A 17,990-nucleotide genomic window follows, 5' to 3' on the forward strand; every position below is an offset into this window, starting at 1 on the left:
TGGGAGCAGCCTAGATGTCCCTCTATAGAACATTGAAAAAAGAAAATGCAGTACATTTACACAATGAAGTATTACTAAGCTGTTAAAAAAATTACATCAGAAAATTTGTGGGCAAATGAACAATCCAGGCTGTTGCTAAGACAAAGGGTTGCTCTCTGCAAATTGACTGAGGGACCCCTTGCTGGACCATGGAGTAATTGGGCTGGAACCTAAATAGTGTCTTCACCCCCATGTTCTAGTGCCTTTTAGTGTGGAAAGGTACTCTGCAGGCTACCAAAAGAAAAATCTAAACACCAACCACGACAAAACCTTTGTCCTATAATCTTTCCTGCCTGCAAGATATGCTAGGGCAACAGAACTTATGGGAGCAGCCAACCAATGTCTGATTTGACCTACAGACCCCTCCACAAAGGTGAAACCCATAACCAACACTTTATGAATGACCAAGAACCAGACCCTAGATAGCTCAGAGACTTAGGGTAAAACCAAGTACTACTACTGGTCTAAAAACTATTTTTTTTAAAGTAACAATAAAAAGATTCTTAATGATATTCTATTATACTCAGATCAGTGCCTTATTCAACCATTATCAGAGAAGCTTCCTTCCTTCTGCAGCAGATGGGAACAATACAAAGATGCACAGCCAGACGTGAGAGAGAGACAGAGAGACAGAGAGAGAGAGACAGAGAGGGGGGGAGCAGAGACAGAGACACAGAGACATACAGAGACAGAGAGATAGAGAGAGACAGAGACAGAGACTGGCTGGCTCTCCTCAGAAAGTATAGCTCAAATGGGAGGTGGTCTCCATCAAATCCATCTCCTCAGAGGTCAGGAAACCCTGCAGAAGAAGAGATGGAAAGAGTGTAAGAGCCAAAGGAGACGGAGGAACAGGGGAACGAGGCCTCTGAAACAGGTAGGCAAAGCTCATATGAACTCAAGAGACTAAAGCAGCAAGAACAGAGCATACACCAGGTCCTCTGTGTATACACTACAGCTTTAAGCTTAGTATTTTTATGGGACTTCTGGGTGAACAAGTTGGTCTGATTCCTGTGTCTGCCCTTTTCTTTCTGTTGGATTGCCTTGTCCAGCCTCAATGTGATGGCTTTTGTTTTATCTTATTATATTTTATTTTGTCTTGCTTAGTTCTTATCTCCTAAAAGTCAGAAGAAGGGCAAGTGGGAAGGAACTAGGAGATGTAGAGGAATGGGAAACTAATCAAGCTATATTATATGAAAAAATAATTTATCTTCAACAAACAAAAAATAGTTCAAATACTCAAACAAAAAACCTTTTACAATAATCCTAAAAAGATTCATTTTTTCCATTGTGCATATCTTCCCTAATAATTAAAAGATCTTTTATTTCATGTTGCATTAGTGATTGAACCCAGGGCCTTGTGTACACTAGGCAAATATTCTATCAAGTTACATCCTTTCAGATGTAGCTTTTTGATTGAGCCATTTTTAGTGCCTGTATATAAAAACTTGATTTGTTACATTGCAAATAAAATTAATACATCCTTTAACAAAAAGACCCCACTGCTACAAGAGGAAAAGAAAGAAAAATTGAGGCAGATGTACCTACCTATACAAAGAAAAGACATGATCCAGAAATAATGCCAAAAATATACTCTGTATGAGCTGCACAAAGGACTTTTTCTGCAAGAACTTGAACATAATTCCTAGATCTTATATAAAAAGCAGCCAAATCAATGACAGCTCAAAGGGTAGGAGGAAAAAAAACCAAAGCATGGGGCTTAGAATACAGCTAACTAGTACTGGATCTCCTAGTATGCAGAGTCTGGTGCCAATGCAAAGCAATACAACCAAAGTGGGGTTACAAGATTCTGTAAGTCTTCCTGAGTGACTACAGGCTTAGGTACACTATCAGAAAATGAAAGATCTGGGTTATAACCTTTAAATGTTATGTAAATTAGGAAACACGTGAAAGAGCTTATCAATAGCCAAATAAAGCATCAGACAGTATTTGAGACGTCGTTGAAGAACAGCCAACACCAACAGCAGGATCTCTGAAGGTGAAAAAGTCATAAAATAAACACTAGGATTATCACCAAAAATCAATGTCACTTAAAGGAGGGTTAGAAACCTAAAAGGCAAAATCTGATAAAAATCACACAGGTGAATAACTGGCAGAGCCCTAAGCGGAGGCTTTTGAGATAGTTGCCTTAAAAGGTCAATACATTAGAATAGTTGCTTTAAGAGGTCAAGAGATTAAGAACAGTTTAGAGTTAATCCAAAAGAGAAATCCTCTACATACTTCAATACTGGTAAAAGCAACCCAAAGCAACCATAAACAGCCACGTCTTTCTCATGGGCCATCCCCAGTACTCCAGAATTGATTACAGGAGCTATTTCTGATTTGAGCCAGGAACAAAACAAAACAAAAACCAGTGTAAACTGTTCTTGCGGAGGACCTCCCTTAGGTTCCCAGAGCCTTTTTAGGAAGCTCACACTGGCCTGTAATCCAGCTCCAAAGGGGTTCAGTACTTTTGGCCTCTTAGGAAGTATGAACTCATGGGAACATATGCATACACAGATACCAACAAACACATAATCTTAAAAGAGTAACAAATATTTTAAAAATTAATAAAACTGATGTTTAGTAAGTATAAATTTCAAAAAAATGCCTAAATACAAGGCAAATTTCTTATAAGCTAAACCTACAATGCATCAATACATGCCTTTGGCAACTTAATAAAATTCAATTGATCTCCAGAGACCTAGAACTTAGCAAAACCTAAACTTTTGGGTTTTTTTTTTAAGTCTATCCCAGAAATTTAGTCAATTCTCTCTTTAAATGACCTGTTTTTCTGTTTGTTTGAATGATACAGCATTTTTTTTCTCTAATTAGTGGGTATTAAGAGAAAAAGAGTTGGAGATATCACTTAGCGCTGGGGAAAAATTTGAACAAAATTGCTTATTTGAGGGTTAGTAGATTTGTAACCTCAACACTTGGAGAGATTTTTATCAGGACAGTGGGAGAGACAATGAGGATAAGTACGACGACACAAACACTTCTAGTAAAAATGATTAAAGATAAACTATAAAAATAAAATGAAAGTACTCAACAAACATTAGTTGAAATTACCCTAGAAAAATAGTTTCAATATTGTAAACTAAGTGTCTTAAGATCAAGGTCATAATTTGTAGTATAGTGAAACTGTAGTGACCAGCCCCCCATTTCAGTCACCATGACAGACTACCATGTGCTTGCATGACCCATATGAAGGACCTGAGCTAATGGGTTTAGCTCATTAAATAACTTTAATAAAAAGACTCTTTGCTTTTGCATCAAAATAGGCCTCTTGGTGATTTTGGGGTTCGGAATTTGGGCACAACAAAATGTGTCGGGGGTTTTTCTGTGTCTCTAATGATCAGAAAAATATTCTGACAATTACTTCCAAAATCCAGTTGCCAAGACTTCTACTTTTTTTTGACTTAAAGATCATAAGACAATCTTTAACACAATAAATGCAAAATTTAGCTGGACATGGTAGCATACATCTGTAATGATAGTTCCTGGAAGGCTGTAGCAGAGGGATCAAGAGTTCAAGGTAGCATGAAGAACAGAGTGAGTTCTATGCTAGCCTGGGCTAATCAGCAAGAAACTGCAGTAAAAAACAAAAGCAAGGCCTATGAGATAAGAAGTCATGGTTTCCCTTAAACAAGGCTAAACAGAAAGGAATGGTTTTAGTGACAGAATAAATACACATACACAGACATCCCCACAAGCCTGAAGAAAATGAACCATTTGTAATTAATCACTTATAATCATCATAAATATGGTTGAAGTTTTTTGAATGATAAAACTCTTTAAATATAGTAAGCTAATGGAGTTTCTGCTTTGGTGGAAAAAAAAATTTGTCCAGTACGACGTCCCTTCAGAAAGTAGAAGGTGACATTGCTCTCCAGAGCAGATCACGGCATTAGAGTCAACAGCAGCAATCAGCAAGCAAAGATTACAAACACCAGTTGAGCACAGCATGGTGTGGAGGACAAGCAGATAACTCAGACAACTGAGATTACTAAGGACTCCTATTTATCACAGAGATAAAAACGTGAAGTTTGCTTTAAAAGGTAAACACAAGGTTGTAAGTTGGTAGTTGAACCCTTCCCTCAGCACTGCAAACCAAAACCTGGCAGTGCTAAGTATACACAGCAGGAGGCATGGACTGCTGGCAACCTATAATGAAATATACAGAACACAAAACATGCGAAAGGCATGACATGGTGGCCGCACTAGATAAAGGTTTCCTTTGCTTACTCCAGTGCCCATTCATACTAACCCACACCTCTTCCCAATCCACACATCTGCACCAAGAATTTGCTGCAAAGATACTATCACTGTCATCTAGTAGGTGTTTCCACCGAGTGACATGAACTGCAGAGTGAATATGAACCAACAGTTGTAAATTTACCTAAAATATGACATTGTTTTAAAATTTGATTTCTCTTGTAACTGAAATCTGTGGCTACTGAGCATAAACTTGAGATGACAATACCTCACCAAAAATCCTTTTTTACCTCTTAAGAAGAAAAAAAAATCTGTGCTAATTAACCTGTTAGTGGTCCAGAAAAAGTGGCATGGTGAGATGGCCTTTGTGTCGGCTGACTATATGGAAGGAAAGGGAAGCTTCTCTAAGCAAGTGCAGTTTTTCCAACTCCTATAGAAGCAAAGTTTCAGTTGTAAGCAGTAGTCATTACAACTGTAAGGAGGAGGAGAGAGGCAATTCTGGAGCCCCCAAGGAAAAGAAATGGGTGTGACACAGGTTTGAACAAGTATGATAAAGAAGCTTACAGTAATTAAGAAATTCCAGTTCACAGCTCCGCATCTCTAACTCCTTCTCACTCACCAGTATTACTTCAAGTCCATGCCCAGACATAAACGACTAATACAGTGGTATGGGGGCTGGAGAGATGGCTCAGAGGTTAAGAGCACTAGCTGTTCTTCCTGAGGCCCTGTGTTCAATTCCCAGCAACCACATAGTGGCTCACAACCATCTGTAATGAGACCTGGTGCCCTTTTCTGGCCTGTAGGGATACATACTGGCAGAACACTATATACATTTAAATAAATAGGCCTTTAAAAAAATACTCTGGTATGAAGGAATCTTTTAACTGGATACATTTAAGGCAAAAGAGGTACTACTGTAGTACTGACTGTCCTACTATACAATGACTTGCTGCAGTAATGGACAAAGTTTAGCACTTAGAAATGTCAATCATGTTATACCTAACAGTAATGACTAATTCCTCTAATACTATTTGTTATATTAGGTATCAGCTAGGCTTGAGAAGATTTTCCAAAAATACAAGTATATAGTAGTCATAAAAATTACTACTTATTTTTCTAAGTGGTTCTAAGGACTAAATTTAGGGTCTTATACATGCTACACTAGGCAAATACTCTACTACTGAGTTACATATCTCCAGCCTTCTTTATGCTTACTTGGAAACAGGGTCAGGGTACATTGTCCAGGCTGGCCTTAAACTCTATAGCTCAGGTTACCTTAACCTGTTATCCTCTTGCTTCAGTCTCTAGAGTAGCTAGGATTATAAGTTTGAAGCACCAGGACTAGCAAAAATAATTATTTCTTACTGTAATATTATCTTTCTAAGAAATTGGTTTTTAATTTTTAACATTGGATTAAACTTCTGAAATCTAATTCTTTTATAAGCTGAAAGTCATCAAATTAAACAATAATCAGCCTGGCCAAGTAGCACAGTGGAACAAGTCAAATCCTACCATTGCTATCTACATTTCTTTGGACATGTGAAGATTGAAAGGGGGTGTGGTCAGCTGCAGGATGTGATCTCTCCCTGCAGACATGTTACTCTAATTCTGTTGTGCCTCCATCTGTAAAATAGAAGATAAAACAAAACAAAACCCCAGAACTTAAATACATCATCAGGATATAAGTGAAGTTTACTTCTACAATATCTGATGAAGTCCAACTGCTAAACACACTTAGCTATTACAGTTACTGATGAATGTGAAAATTCAATTTGTATCCACCTATAGTGCTTTGAAAGTCTAGCTTTGAGGGACTCTCTTGCTGCTCAGATAGCTGTAACAAAAGCAACTCAGGAAAGCCAGGCTCATCTGGCTTACAGTTCTAGGTTACAGTCTATGTCTGCAGGGAAGTAAAGGGTTAGGAAGTGAAACTGTCAGTCACAAGACAGTTACAGTCAAGATGATGGAGCAGTGAACTAACACACTCATGCTAGTGACTGGCTTGCTTTCTCCTCCTTCCTATGGAGGTGGGTGGCCTGCCTATCTTAATTAAGGTTAAATTTCTTAGAAACAAATGAAATTGTTCCCCCTTTTCCCCAAATCTTACACTATATGCCAAAACATACAAAGGTATTCCATCTACTTTAGTAACAGAATTATCCTTTCTGTTTTATTTAAGTGTTATAAACTGGAATTATTGGTGCCTGAGATATATTTTCTCAGAACTCTAATGAGAAAGAGTACTAACATGGCACACTGTGGACCCAACAGCAATTAGAGCAAGGTTGTAGAATACAATCTAAGGCACAAAAATCAATGACCTCACACCAGCATAGAACAAGACCCTGCCTTTAAAATTAGCTGAAGTTGTATCACGTGGTAGAACATTTCCCTAGTATGAAAAGTCTTGTACTTATTCTTCAGCATCAACCAACAACACCATTTTTATATCAGTATCCAAAATAAAGTGAAAAAAGTAAATGTAAGTCTATGAAAATACAACCAAACAGGCTGACACACACCAGTCCCAATTTGAGAGGAAGTGGGAAGACAATCATGACAAACTATACATCAACCTGATCTCCATAACAAGCCAGCCAAGACTATGTGTGAGACCCTCCTGTCTCAAAAACAAAGAGAAAATGTGAGCAAGATCTGAGAAGGATAAAGACTGATGTCTAAAACAGAGAACAAAATAAATGGAAGACACTCCAGGTTCATGCATTGGCAAGACTCAACATTATCATGACATAGATCTCTTCAGCCTTATCTACACCAATTAGTTTATTATATTACCAAGCAAAGCCATGGGAAGAAGGGCTGGGGAAGTGGCTCTGTAGTTAAGAATATGTACTTCTCTTCTGGAGGAGAAGTCTGGTTCCCAGTATTCACTTCAGGCAGACAAGTACCTATAACTTTATACAAGGGGATCTAACCCCTCCAGTCTCCTTGGACACCTTCACTGAAGCACACATATTCACAGAAACACAAAATTGAAAATAATAAATCTCCAAAATCATGGAAAATTATTCTATAAATTAAAAACCTGATCCCCAGATGTATAAAGACAGGCAAAAAAGCTAGGATAGAAAAGAAAATACTAAAGGAAATAAAAGTTGGAAGACTGACATTAACAGATTTCAAGACTTACTATAAAGCTATAATAATCAAAACAGTACTGTATTGACAAAAAGACAAATTAATCAATACAATAGGATAGAAAGGTCAAATATAACTCCATAAAATTTAGTTAGTTAAACGTGGACAGAGAATAGTATCAGAAAAACAAAGGAAAAAAGTCAGTATTTTCAAAAAGTGAGGTTGGAACAAATAAATATTCACACTGAAAAATGAATCTAGACATATGCTTACTCTCATACATAAATTTACTTAGAACATCATAGGTGTAAAATACAAAACTTAAAAGAGTCCCTATAAAATAACACAGGAGACAACTTGGTTGGCCTTGGTTATGGTATTGACTTTCTAGATCAGGGGGCCAGAAAGATGGCAGCCCCTGAAACTAACCAGATTCACTAGGCTTCTCTCTCCCTGTCAGAGTAATCAATAAAAGCAGAGAGTCAATCCTCCTCAGACAGAATGATGCCAGGCTTCCAAGAAGACTACAAAGACTTGAGACTACAACAGCTGCCCGAAGAAGCAAAAGCCAGCTATGCTTTCTGGAAAAGGTAGAGTAACTGAGGCACCTGGAAAGGACACTCTCCATCCTGCTTGAGCTGTCTGCAGGCTGTGCAGTGTGCTCCAGGTTCCCAGCTTTGTGGGCTGTTACCTATGCTGTGGGGGAGAGTCTTGAGTCATTTCTGACCCTGTAAGTAAGTAACCTCTCACCCATATTCTATAAGTCACCCCAAGAGAACTCGCCAAGTTAGACTTTGGTGATATCCACACTGTGATCTGTCATATGTTTCCTATCTGGGATGAACAGATGTGTGTTGTGTCTCCCCAGGAAAAGTTCTGACACACACCTGAAATTCAAGTACTGATAATGACAGTACTTGCCTGGCAAGTACAAGTTCTGGGTCTGTCTCACAATAAAAGAATGAGATGGTAGGGAAGAAAAACGAAACTATCAAATCTAGAACACCTGGGAAAACCTTAAATAGTTATTACAGAGTAGAAGAAGCCAATCTACAAGGGTTATAAATCTTCATGGTTCCAATTATGTGACATTCTAGAGAGCCTTGGTTACAGTGAAAAATATCAGTGGTTGGTAGAGAAAGGGAATGAGGAAATATGAGTATGAACAGCATAGAAACGTTCATGGAAGTTAAATAATCTTACACAATAATGATGGGTACACAGAATGATGAATTCATCCAAACCCACATCCAAACCCACAAAAAGTACATTAAAAATGAGTTCTGGGCAGGTAACATAGCTCAGTAGATACAGGTGCCAGCCACTGCCACCAAACCTGTTAAACTGAGTTCCATTCCCTGAACCCATATGATGGAAGAAGAGAATCAACCCCCACAAGTTGTCTCTGACCTCCATATACATGCTAAGGTGATAAATGCATACACACTAACACACCAAATAAACATTTTTTAAAGAAATCCTAATTCAGAATATAGGTTTGGGTGATTATAATGCATCAATTGTACAAAATGGACCACTCTCAGCTGCTGGGCACAGTGACGCATGCCTACAATCACAGTGTTGTAGAGGCTGAGACAGAGGATCAGAAGTTCAAGACTAGTGTGAGTTATATAGCCAGAACCTATCCCAAAAGTAAAATAACTAATTTTTAGTTTTCTAAAAGGTGAAGACCCCCTTAGTCAGTCACACATTTCAGCAGGACCCACACCAGAGAGTAGCTAGACAAGACAAATCAGACTCCACTTGTGGGTTTAAAAAAGGAGACACAGAACATGGATGAGCAGATAAAGAGGTGAGGTGGGTCTGGAGAAGAGCTGGGGGAAAGGGATGAGTATGACCAAATCCACTGTATGAAACTCTCAATGAGCAAAAATATACTATTTTTTAAATGGTGAGGATATGTACCACTCTGGTCAAAGTTACAAGTAATGGAGAGGACATGTAGAACAACAGAAACTTATGCACACAAATCCAAAGCTAATCTAAAGCTCCTCTTTAAAAAAATACCTTCAGGGGCAAGAGAGATGGCTTAGCTGTTAAGAGCAGTTTCAGAAGGTTGTATTTACTAATTGTCGATCTCAATGTCTGTGCTACAATCCACACTGCCAGGGAAGCTAGGAAACAAAGAGGACCCTAAGAAAGACAGACATGATCCCCTGGGGAAAGGGACAAGATCTCCTGAGCTAACTGGGAGCATAGTGGGAGGGAAAAGGTAGTCAGGAGAAAGAGAAGGGGAGAAGAGGATTTTCCAGGGGACCCTCATTCAATACCCAAAAGCTATGTGACTACTAACAACCATCTGTAACTCCAGTTCTAGAGGATCTGACCCCTGCCTATGGCCTCTTCAGGCACTACACACACATACATGCAGGCAAACACACACACACACACACACACACACACACACACACAGTAATTAGATAATAAAATATTAATTGCGTTAAAAAAAAACCCTAACTTCCAAGGGGCTGGAGGTGGCTGAGAAGTTAAGAGCACCTGCTGCTCTTGCAGAGGATGGAGATTCATTAAGAACACCGACATAGGGACTCTGTCTATTACTGCAGTTCCAGAGGATCTCTGCAACTTCTAGCCTCTGCACCAGCCATACAAATTGTATATACATACGTACATGCACACACACATACATACAGGTAAGCACTAATACCCACAAAATAAAAAAATCAATCTTTAAACAATGAAAGCCTTCTTTTTTGCAGTATGTGACATAAAACTGCAGTCGAGGCCTGGCTGTGGTGGCACACGCCTTTAATCCCAACACTGGGGACACAGAGGCAGGCGGATCTATGTGAGTTCGAGGCCAGCCTGGTCTACAAAGCTACACAGAGAAACACTGTCTTGAAAAAACAAAAATTGAGGAAATAAACACCATTATCTTCATGCTTAAATATAAAAGTATCTGTAATCTAAACCTGTAATGAGTTTACTGGAAGTCTTATACAGCTAAAAACAATGTAAGTTTTGTGACTGCTCACCAGAAATATTACAACTGTCTAAAATGCCATTGGTAAATTTGTACTCACATGTGCCAGTCAAATGCTATGTTTCCTTATAGCAACCACCATCATTTTCTATCTCCTTCTGCTTTCTTTGTTTCTTTTACCAAGACTGCTTCACTACAAGATCTGCACCAGCCTCTCCTCATGAAAAGCAAGCTCCAAAAAACGCAGAGATGTTTGTTTTATAAAACTATATCCTAGTTGGGTGGTGGTGGCACACGCCTTTAATCCCAGCATTCAGGAGGCACAGGCAGGCGGATCTCTGTGTGTTTGAGGCCAGCCTGGTCTACAGAGTGAGTTCCAGGACAGCCTTCAGAGCCACAGAGAAACCCTGTCTCGAAAAACAAAGTTATATCCTTTGCCTACCAATGTTGAAAATAGTGAGTAAACGGTTATCATTTGAAATAATAGGATTTTTTTAAAAGCAGTTGCCTGGTTAAACAAAGGAAATAGTTAATTCAAGCAAACATAATTCCAGAGCAGATGGTAAAGTATAGTTTGTCCTCTCTAAAATTCACACTAGAGTTTTGCTTCCAATGCATTAAGAGGGTAGAAACTGAACATAACTCATGTTTCAGGGCATTGCCATTGGGATGTGATTACTATCAGATAAGGTCATCATAGGAGTTCCTATATTAAATCAAGAAAAGAAAGCATGCATTCACACACACCACACCAGGCACTCAACCCCCCCCCACACACACACCTCCATCTCTTGTCACCACTGCCAGCAAAGTCATCACTAGATGAGGTCCACCAACTTGGACCAAAACTGCAAACCAGAAACCCGTTTCTAAACAATGCACACAATCTGTGGTACCATATTATTGACAACGGAAGAGAGAGCAAGACAATTGCTATATAAAGAGTGAGAGTTTATGTTTGGGGTACTTTTTTTTCTACAAAGGTGCTCAGGCACAAGTTGGATTAACCAAATACTAACTGGAGTTCAGGAAGCCTCAATATAGCATCGACTAGGCCTCTTGAAGGACAAAAATAGCAAGGAAGAATCTTAGTAGAATGAAGTCAGAAAACCTCAGAAGAAACTCAACTCTCTGTCACTAAGTGGTCAATGCTAAATCCTCCTTAGAACCTGTCTTCTAAACTGTATGTCTGATTTTCATTCAAATGCAAAGGAACTTCTAATAAATACACCCAAGTATCTCAGCCTTCCATTTTCCTTTATGAACGGCTTGAAGCCCACTTGTTTCTGACTTACCTACAGAATTCATTAGACACAAAATTCTGAGTTGGAAACGATGGCCCATACAATAATCCCAGCACTTAGGAGACTGAAACAGGATAGTAGGGAATTCAAGGCCAGCCTGAACTACTGAGTAAGAACATGTTTAAAGAACAACCAAACAAGCAGGCAAAGATTCTGAAATGTTATAATAATGAGGCCCAAAAATACATTTTTACAAAGAATCATAGGTTTGTTTTTTTGTTTTTTATTCTATCTATCTGTCTATCTATCTATCTATCCCATCCATCCATCCATCCATCCATCCATCCAGGCAAATCTCACTACGTAGACCTGAATAGCATGCAATTCACTGTATACAAGGCTTGCCTCAAACTCAAGAGATCCCATGTTGGGATTAAAAAAACAGGCACCGCCGGGCGTTGGTGGCGCACGCCTTTAATCCCAGCACTCAGGAGGCAGAGGCTGGTGGATCTCTGTGAGTTCGAGACCAGCCTGGTTTACAAGAGCTAGTGCCAGGACAGCCTCCAAAGCCACAGAGAAACTCTGTCTCTAAAAAAAACAAACAAACAAAACAAAAAAAAAAAAACAAAAAAACAGGCACCACCATGCCCAGCCATTCTTAACTCAAGTATCCCAACACTGTAAGTTCATTAGAGGTCACCTATTCTAGGACTCCCCAAATTTATACTCAATGCATTGATCTGTACTTTTTAAGTATACTGTGTATTTCTCCCATAACATGTACCACCTTATCTATCCAGCACTACTGCTCACCAACTCTATAGCAAAGCTTTGCATCTCCCCACAGCTAACACCTGCTACATGGACTAAACAAGCCTGGAAACACCTACAACACTAGCTCTAATCTACACAAATCAAGCATGAATGCAAAACTTCCATCACAACAGAAAGTATAACAGAATTAGTTGGTATACCTTTAGTAAATTTTCTACATATTTTCACAAACCGAAAGCAAAATAATTCAGAGAGCACCCTATTTTCAGTCTACATCACAAGCTTATTGTCATTTGCTTACAATTGAAGAACGCAATACACACAGCACACCCCTGAAGTTTGGAGCTAGACACCGAAACAAAGACTGAGAGGGAATAAATTTATAACCAATTAAACAATTATAAAGTCAAAAATGTCCATTCTGGGGTAGCATTTAAGACAGTAGTGAAATACTTGGACAAATATAAAGACAAAGATTTTAAGACTACCCACATGATGTATAAAAATATTAAAAAAAAGAGTGAATATATTTTTAAAGGAATTACAGGGCTAAGGAAACCAAGTTAAATCTTAACCAGAAATATGTAGGTATCATGAAACAGAGTTCTAAGTCACTAAATGTGAATCAGAAGATGACTCAAAGACCAATTCTACTACTTTTGTCATAAATCTAGAACGTCTTATAGAGTTGAGTAAACAACTTCGGGTACGTAATGGGCAGATTCTGGGTCTCCAGGGTTCACATATGGTGCTCATTGTAAGATTAGCAATTTAAAAGAAACTACTAATTCAACTAAGCTGCATCCTAAATTCAGCCCATCCTAACAAAATTCAATTCTTAGACATTTTTCCCCTCAGGATTCCAAATACAAACATGATCAATTTCATAGCTGTGAACAACTTTAGTCCAGTAGCTCAAAAACAAGACCAATGTCACAATGGAGACAGTTAACTATCCAGCCTGACACTGAAAATCACCATGAGATTAGCTGGAAATATACCTATTTCGTTGGAGCTCTCAGAGTGGAACACATTCTAATTCAACTTCTCAATGACTATAATGCATTGAAGAATTTTATTGATATTCTATCTTCAACTGTCTAGATTAAGAAGCCAAAAACCTACTTTACACTTAAAACTGAGACCAAGTTCTTTAGATGTCACCTCAAGTATATCATTGGCTATTTCCAGACTCCATATTCTTCCTTCTGTAAAATTTGACTAGGTGGGACAGTTGAATAGATCTTGATTCCTTCCAGTTCTAATATTCCTTCATTAATTTCATTATGCCAAATGAAAACAGAACTCTCTTATGAATTGTAAGCCATATTATACAGAGGTTCAAACATTAAAAAAAAACTAAACTAAAAGGAACACTGGTCATCTGATAGAGCGCAAGTGGACGGAGATGAGTCAAAGCGTTTACTCTCATCACACATGTCCTTCTAACATCATCACACACAACAGCTAAAACCAGCAATATTTGACCCTAAACAACAGGTATGACCAAACTGGGGGGGGGGCATTTGCCTCTGATGCCAACACTCTGGGAAGCAGTGGCAGACAGATCTCTCAATTGGAGGACAGCCTGGTGTACATAAAAAGAAGGCAACACGACATGACCAACTGAAGACAGACGTGCTTGCAGATGACATCTGAAGTCTTTCATGCGGTTAACTGTCCAACGTTACCGGAACCCTGTGGTCTGGGAAACATCAAGTTTGTCTTTAAAATCCTTTTCTGTTCCAGAAAAGTTTCCTGCAATCGCCATCCCCTATACAACCGCTTGCCCTCCTCCCATTTCCCTGTCAAGCTAATCCTTGCCCTTCCATAAGTTAACTTCTGAGCTGTGCGATCAGTCAGCACCTGCAGCTTAATTACAAGATTAAGAGTGTCTTTCTCCAAGCCCCCGAGCTTTATTCCACTTCCAGCCTGAAACAGCACAGGAACTCTCAGGATGACTGACTTTACAGTAAACACCCTCTGCTCACTGCCCTTCATCCTGCTTTCCATCCTACCTTCCCAAACCAGGTTCTTTCTAGAATTACTCCTCTCCATGGAACCCTTCTTACCTAACCTTTCAGACACTTGCAAACACGGCCGAGGCTAGTCTCCCTCCTGCAACTGCTCTCTTCTCCACGCAATAACTTTACATATTTTCCTTTCGGATTAAATCTGTTGATTACTCAAGTTGGCTATCTCTCTTTTTTAAGTGACCATATTTCCAGTTGTAAAAGAGCTGAGTTTTAAGAGAAACCAAGTTGATGTTAAATGCCTAGCGCCGCTGGTCTCCAGGAAAGACACAGGCAGGGTTCAAAGGGTGTTTTCTACACCCTTACATTCCCGGCCGCAAGCCCGCGTCGGGAAAGGTGACAGGGACGTGGTGAGGAGCGGAGCAAGGTCACCCGGGGGCCACCCGGGGCCTCAGGCCGTGCGGGCCACTCAGTCAGTGTCCCCCGACGGACGGATGGACGGACCGCGCCTCCCTCGGCTGAGCGGGGCCCCGCGGCGGCCGCGCGCTCCGAGCATGGGGGATCCCGCTCACCCCGGGCTGCGGCGGACTCACCTCCGCGCCCCCTCCTCCCGACGGCGGCCACCCCGGCCCTCGCAGAGGGACTCACCATCACGCCAGGGAGAGGTCGGGAGACGCGCACGCTCGCGCCGCCGGGAGCGTCCTCGAGGTCCTCTCCCGGTCCTGCAGGCAGAACGGACCTCTCCAAGCCGCCGGGGGAAGAACGGGGTCTTCCGGCTCTGCCGGAAGTCCTGCCCGCGCGGGACAGGAAGTCCCTCCCCCTCCTGACCGCCGGCGACCCCGCGCCGTGCAGAGACGAGGAGACGCAAGGCGTGCTCTCTCCAGCCACTTCCGTGGGGGCCCGGCTGGGGTGGGATGGGGGCGGGGTCGACCTTGAGAGCGCGGGGGCGCAGGCGCACAGGTAGGTGGTGGGCGGGGCGGAATGCGGCGCCCGCGGGGTTGCTAGGCAGGCTGGCTAGGCGCTGCGGCCGGGGGTGAGGTGGTGTGGGGTGGATGCGGCCCGCGTCCGAGGCCGGGATCGGCGGGGATCGGCGGGGCAGGGGAGTTCACCTCACACCCTGCCGGCGCGCTGAGGACGGAGAGCCGGCGCCCCGGGCTGTGTTCGTGCTGAGCTAACTCGGAACTTGTCCCGACCAGCCAGCGTCCTTTCTGTCTTTGGTTTTCCTTCCGCGGTTCCCTGGAGTCTTGGTCAAGACCCGGGTCCTGCTTAAGTCAGTGGGACGGTTTCAGAAGTTCTTCGCTCTCCACAGATGCCACCTGGAGCCAGAATTCATCTACCAAGAACGGGAGCCAAGAAGAAAATTCAATGTGGACACCTGCTACCTACTTAATTCCAGTATGAACAGAAAAGGCACTATAACAGGAAAAGAAGTGAAATTCTCATATACATACATGATAATATGTGTATATATATACACACACACTCATACACATACATACATACATACATACATACATACATACATACATACATGGACCCACCCTCCCCCTCAAACATCTGTACGGGCAAGCTCTTTCTGCCTTTTTATTGTGATGAGAATTAACCTTGGAGGCAAGTCTGAAGTCATTACACACAGAGCATCTTGATCCAGAAATTTATCAGTTTGAGAAGCCTTACCAAAACAGTACCCATTTTACCCATATCCATGAGATATCTTTTACCATAATGTGGTTTCGTCCTGACAGAGTACCTGGAAGTGATGATGATCAACCTTCAAGTGGTCCAAGGACCCTGGGTCTCAGAAGTTGGATGGGGTGGGAAACAAAGTTCCTCAGTGGGGTGGGGGATGGGAAGCAGAGTGACAGGCAATAGAGGAAGGATAAGAAATGACAGAAGTTGCTTAAGTCCAGTGGCCCTGAGGCGTAGTTTGTGAAATAGATTGTGCTGATGATCAATCCAGAACTTCCCCCAAGGGTTCAGTTTCTGCACTTCCGAGACAAGGTTGTTAATAGACAGGTCCTGCCCAGAACAACCATAGATGGTTGAAGGCAGTAAGGAGGGATTGGGGTAGTTCGGTCTGTCTGGGGAGGAAGAAAAGGTGGAGGAGAGTGGCTAGCCACCTGTCAGTGACATCACATTCTGTGAAGTCTCACTCTTTCATTTATGACACTATGGGTCTTCTAACAGTCCTAAACCTGGGAGCCTTACTGAGGTTCACAAAACTTGTCCTCCTATACGACAGTAAGCTGGGAATCAGTAGCAGGATAGATTCCATTCCTGCCAGAGTGAAAACAAGAAATCAGTCAGGTTTTGCTATCATCACTTTTAATAGTCTGTCATATTCTATACTCCTTATCTACATGACACATTGATTAACAATCCTTGCCTGAAATTCTTTAATTTCACATGATTACCTCTGCAACATTACAAAATCCATTATACAAGTAGTATTTTTAATAATTAGTTTGTGTGTGTGTTTACATTTACAGCTGTTTCAAGTCTTTCTATCCTATAAAAACAATTTTCTATTGATTAACTCTTTTTTGTTTGTTTGTTTTTTGTTTTACGAGACAGGGTTTCTCTGTATTGTTTTGGAGGCTGTCAGTCCAGCCTGGCCTCAAACTCACAGAGATCCCCTGCCTCTGCCTCCCAAGTGCTGGGATTAAAGGCATGTGCCACCACCGCCCTGCTAACTCTTTATTTTTTTAAAAAGAATTTATCTCTCTCCATTTCTTAGATGGATAGAGGTCTTTGACAAAGATTCAAATAGAATCATAAGAGGGAGGGAGGGGAGATGTGATGATAATTTAATGATTATTTTTGGCAAAGGTATACAATCTGAGAAATGTCTTGGCTCTTACCATTTGAGATTATTGATGATTTAAAATGTCCTCTTTGAGAATTGGTCTCAAATATGTATAAATATCAACAGAAAGCTACTTATATCAACACCAACTCTGATCTGAAACTCACTTATTAAAATCTCTTTTTCAAAGTCCAATCCCTGTCATTTACAAAATGTGTTGATTCTTTTTACCTCTTTAAAAAGTTCCATTGCTTTTTCTTTACTAAATATGATTATATGTTTTTTTCTGTGATTTATATTGTTTTGCTATTTGTCTGCGGCTGTGTGGAGAGTTACGTCCTTGTTTTTGTTGGGTTTTGCTTCCAGAGTTAAATTGTACTTGAAGTAGGCAATAGTAGGAACAATTGTGGTCCAGTAACAATAAAATATTGGTCATATTCTGCTGTGTATGGTTAATGGAACATTATGTAATTGTTCTAAAAGGCCACTAGCCTAGTCTCAATAGTGGAACATGGTTGTCTTTTAAGTCACAAGAGGATCTGAGTGTGGAACCTACACAATGTGTTTAACGCCCTTATCACACACAAAAGAGTCTGTTTCCTTTATTTATTCAGCACCATCTTAAGAATGTAGTGAGAAATCTACCAGCCTTGAAGAGGGTCCTCTTTAAATCCACCTTTGATAACTATGAGAACTTATTTTGTGACTGAAACCACCCAGTTTATGGTAATTTTGTTACAGCATCCAAAGTAAAGAATGCCAAATTGTTTTCAGTGTAATTGCTTTGACCCAAAAAAAGGTCCTACACCCACAGAAACATATAATCCAGAATGTATTTATTAATGCCCAGCATTGATTTTCTAAACTCTTCTATAGTA

General features: G+C 40.6%; 1 protein-coding gene across 1 annotated transcript in view; it reads right to left on the reverse strand.

The window, feature by feature from the left end:
- Positions 1-16,401, reverse strand: part of Tmem161b (transmembrane protein 161B) — a 79,270-nt gene extending 62,869 nt beyond the window's left edge. The window contains exons 1-2 of the mRNA XM_013126380.3: positions 16,057-16,401; positions 14,955-15,639 (exon numbers count right to left, since the gene is read on the reverse strand). Coding sequence (XP_012981834.1) covers positions 14,955-14,957 — 3 coding nt within the window. The 5' untranslated portion in view covers positions 14,958-15,639; positions 16,057-16,401. The remainder of the gene's footprint in view (positions 1-14,954; positions 15,640-16,056) is intronic.
- Positions 16,402-17,990: the final 1,589 nt, after the last annotated feature.

This window comes from Mesocricetus auratus, unplaced genomic scaffold (assembly GCF_017639785.1).
Source record: "Mesocricetus auratus isolate SY011 unplaced genomic scaffold, BCM_Maur_2.0 Super-Scaffold_100020, whole genome shotgun sequence".
Lineage (NCBI taxonomy): Eukaryota > Metazoa > Chordata > Mammalia > Rodentia > Cricetidae > Mesocricetus > Mesocricetus auratus.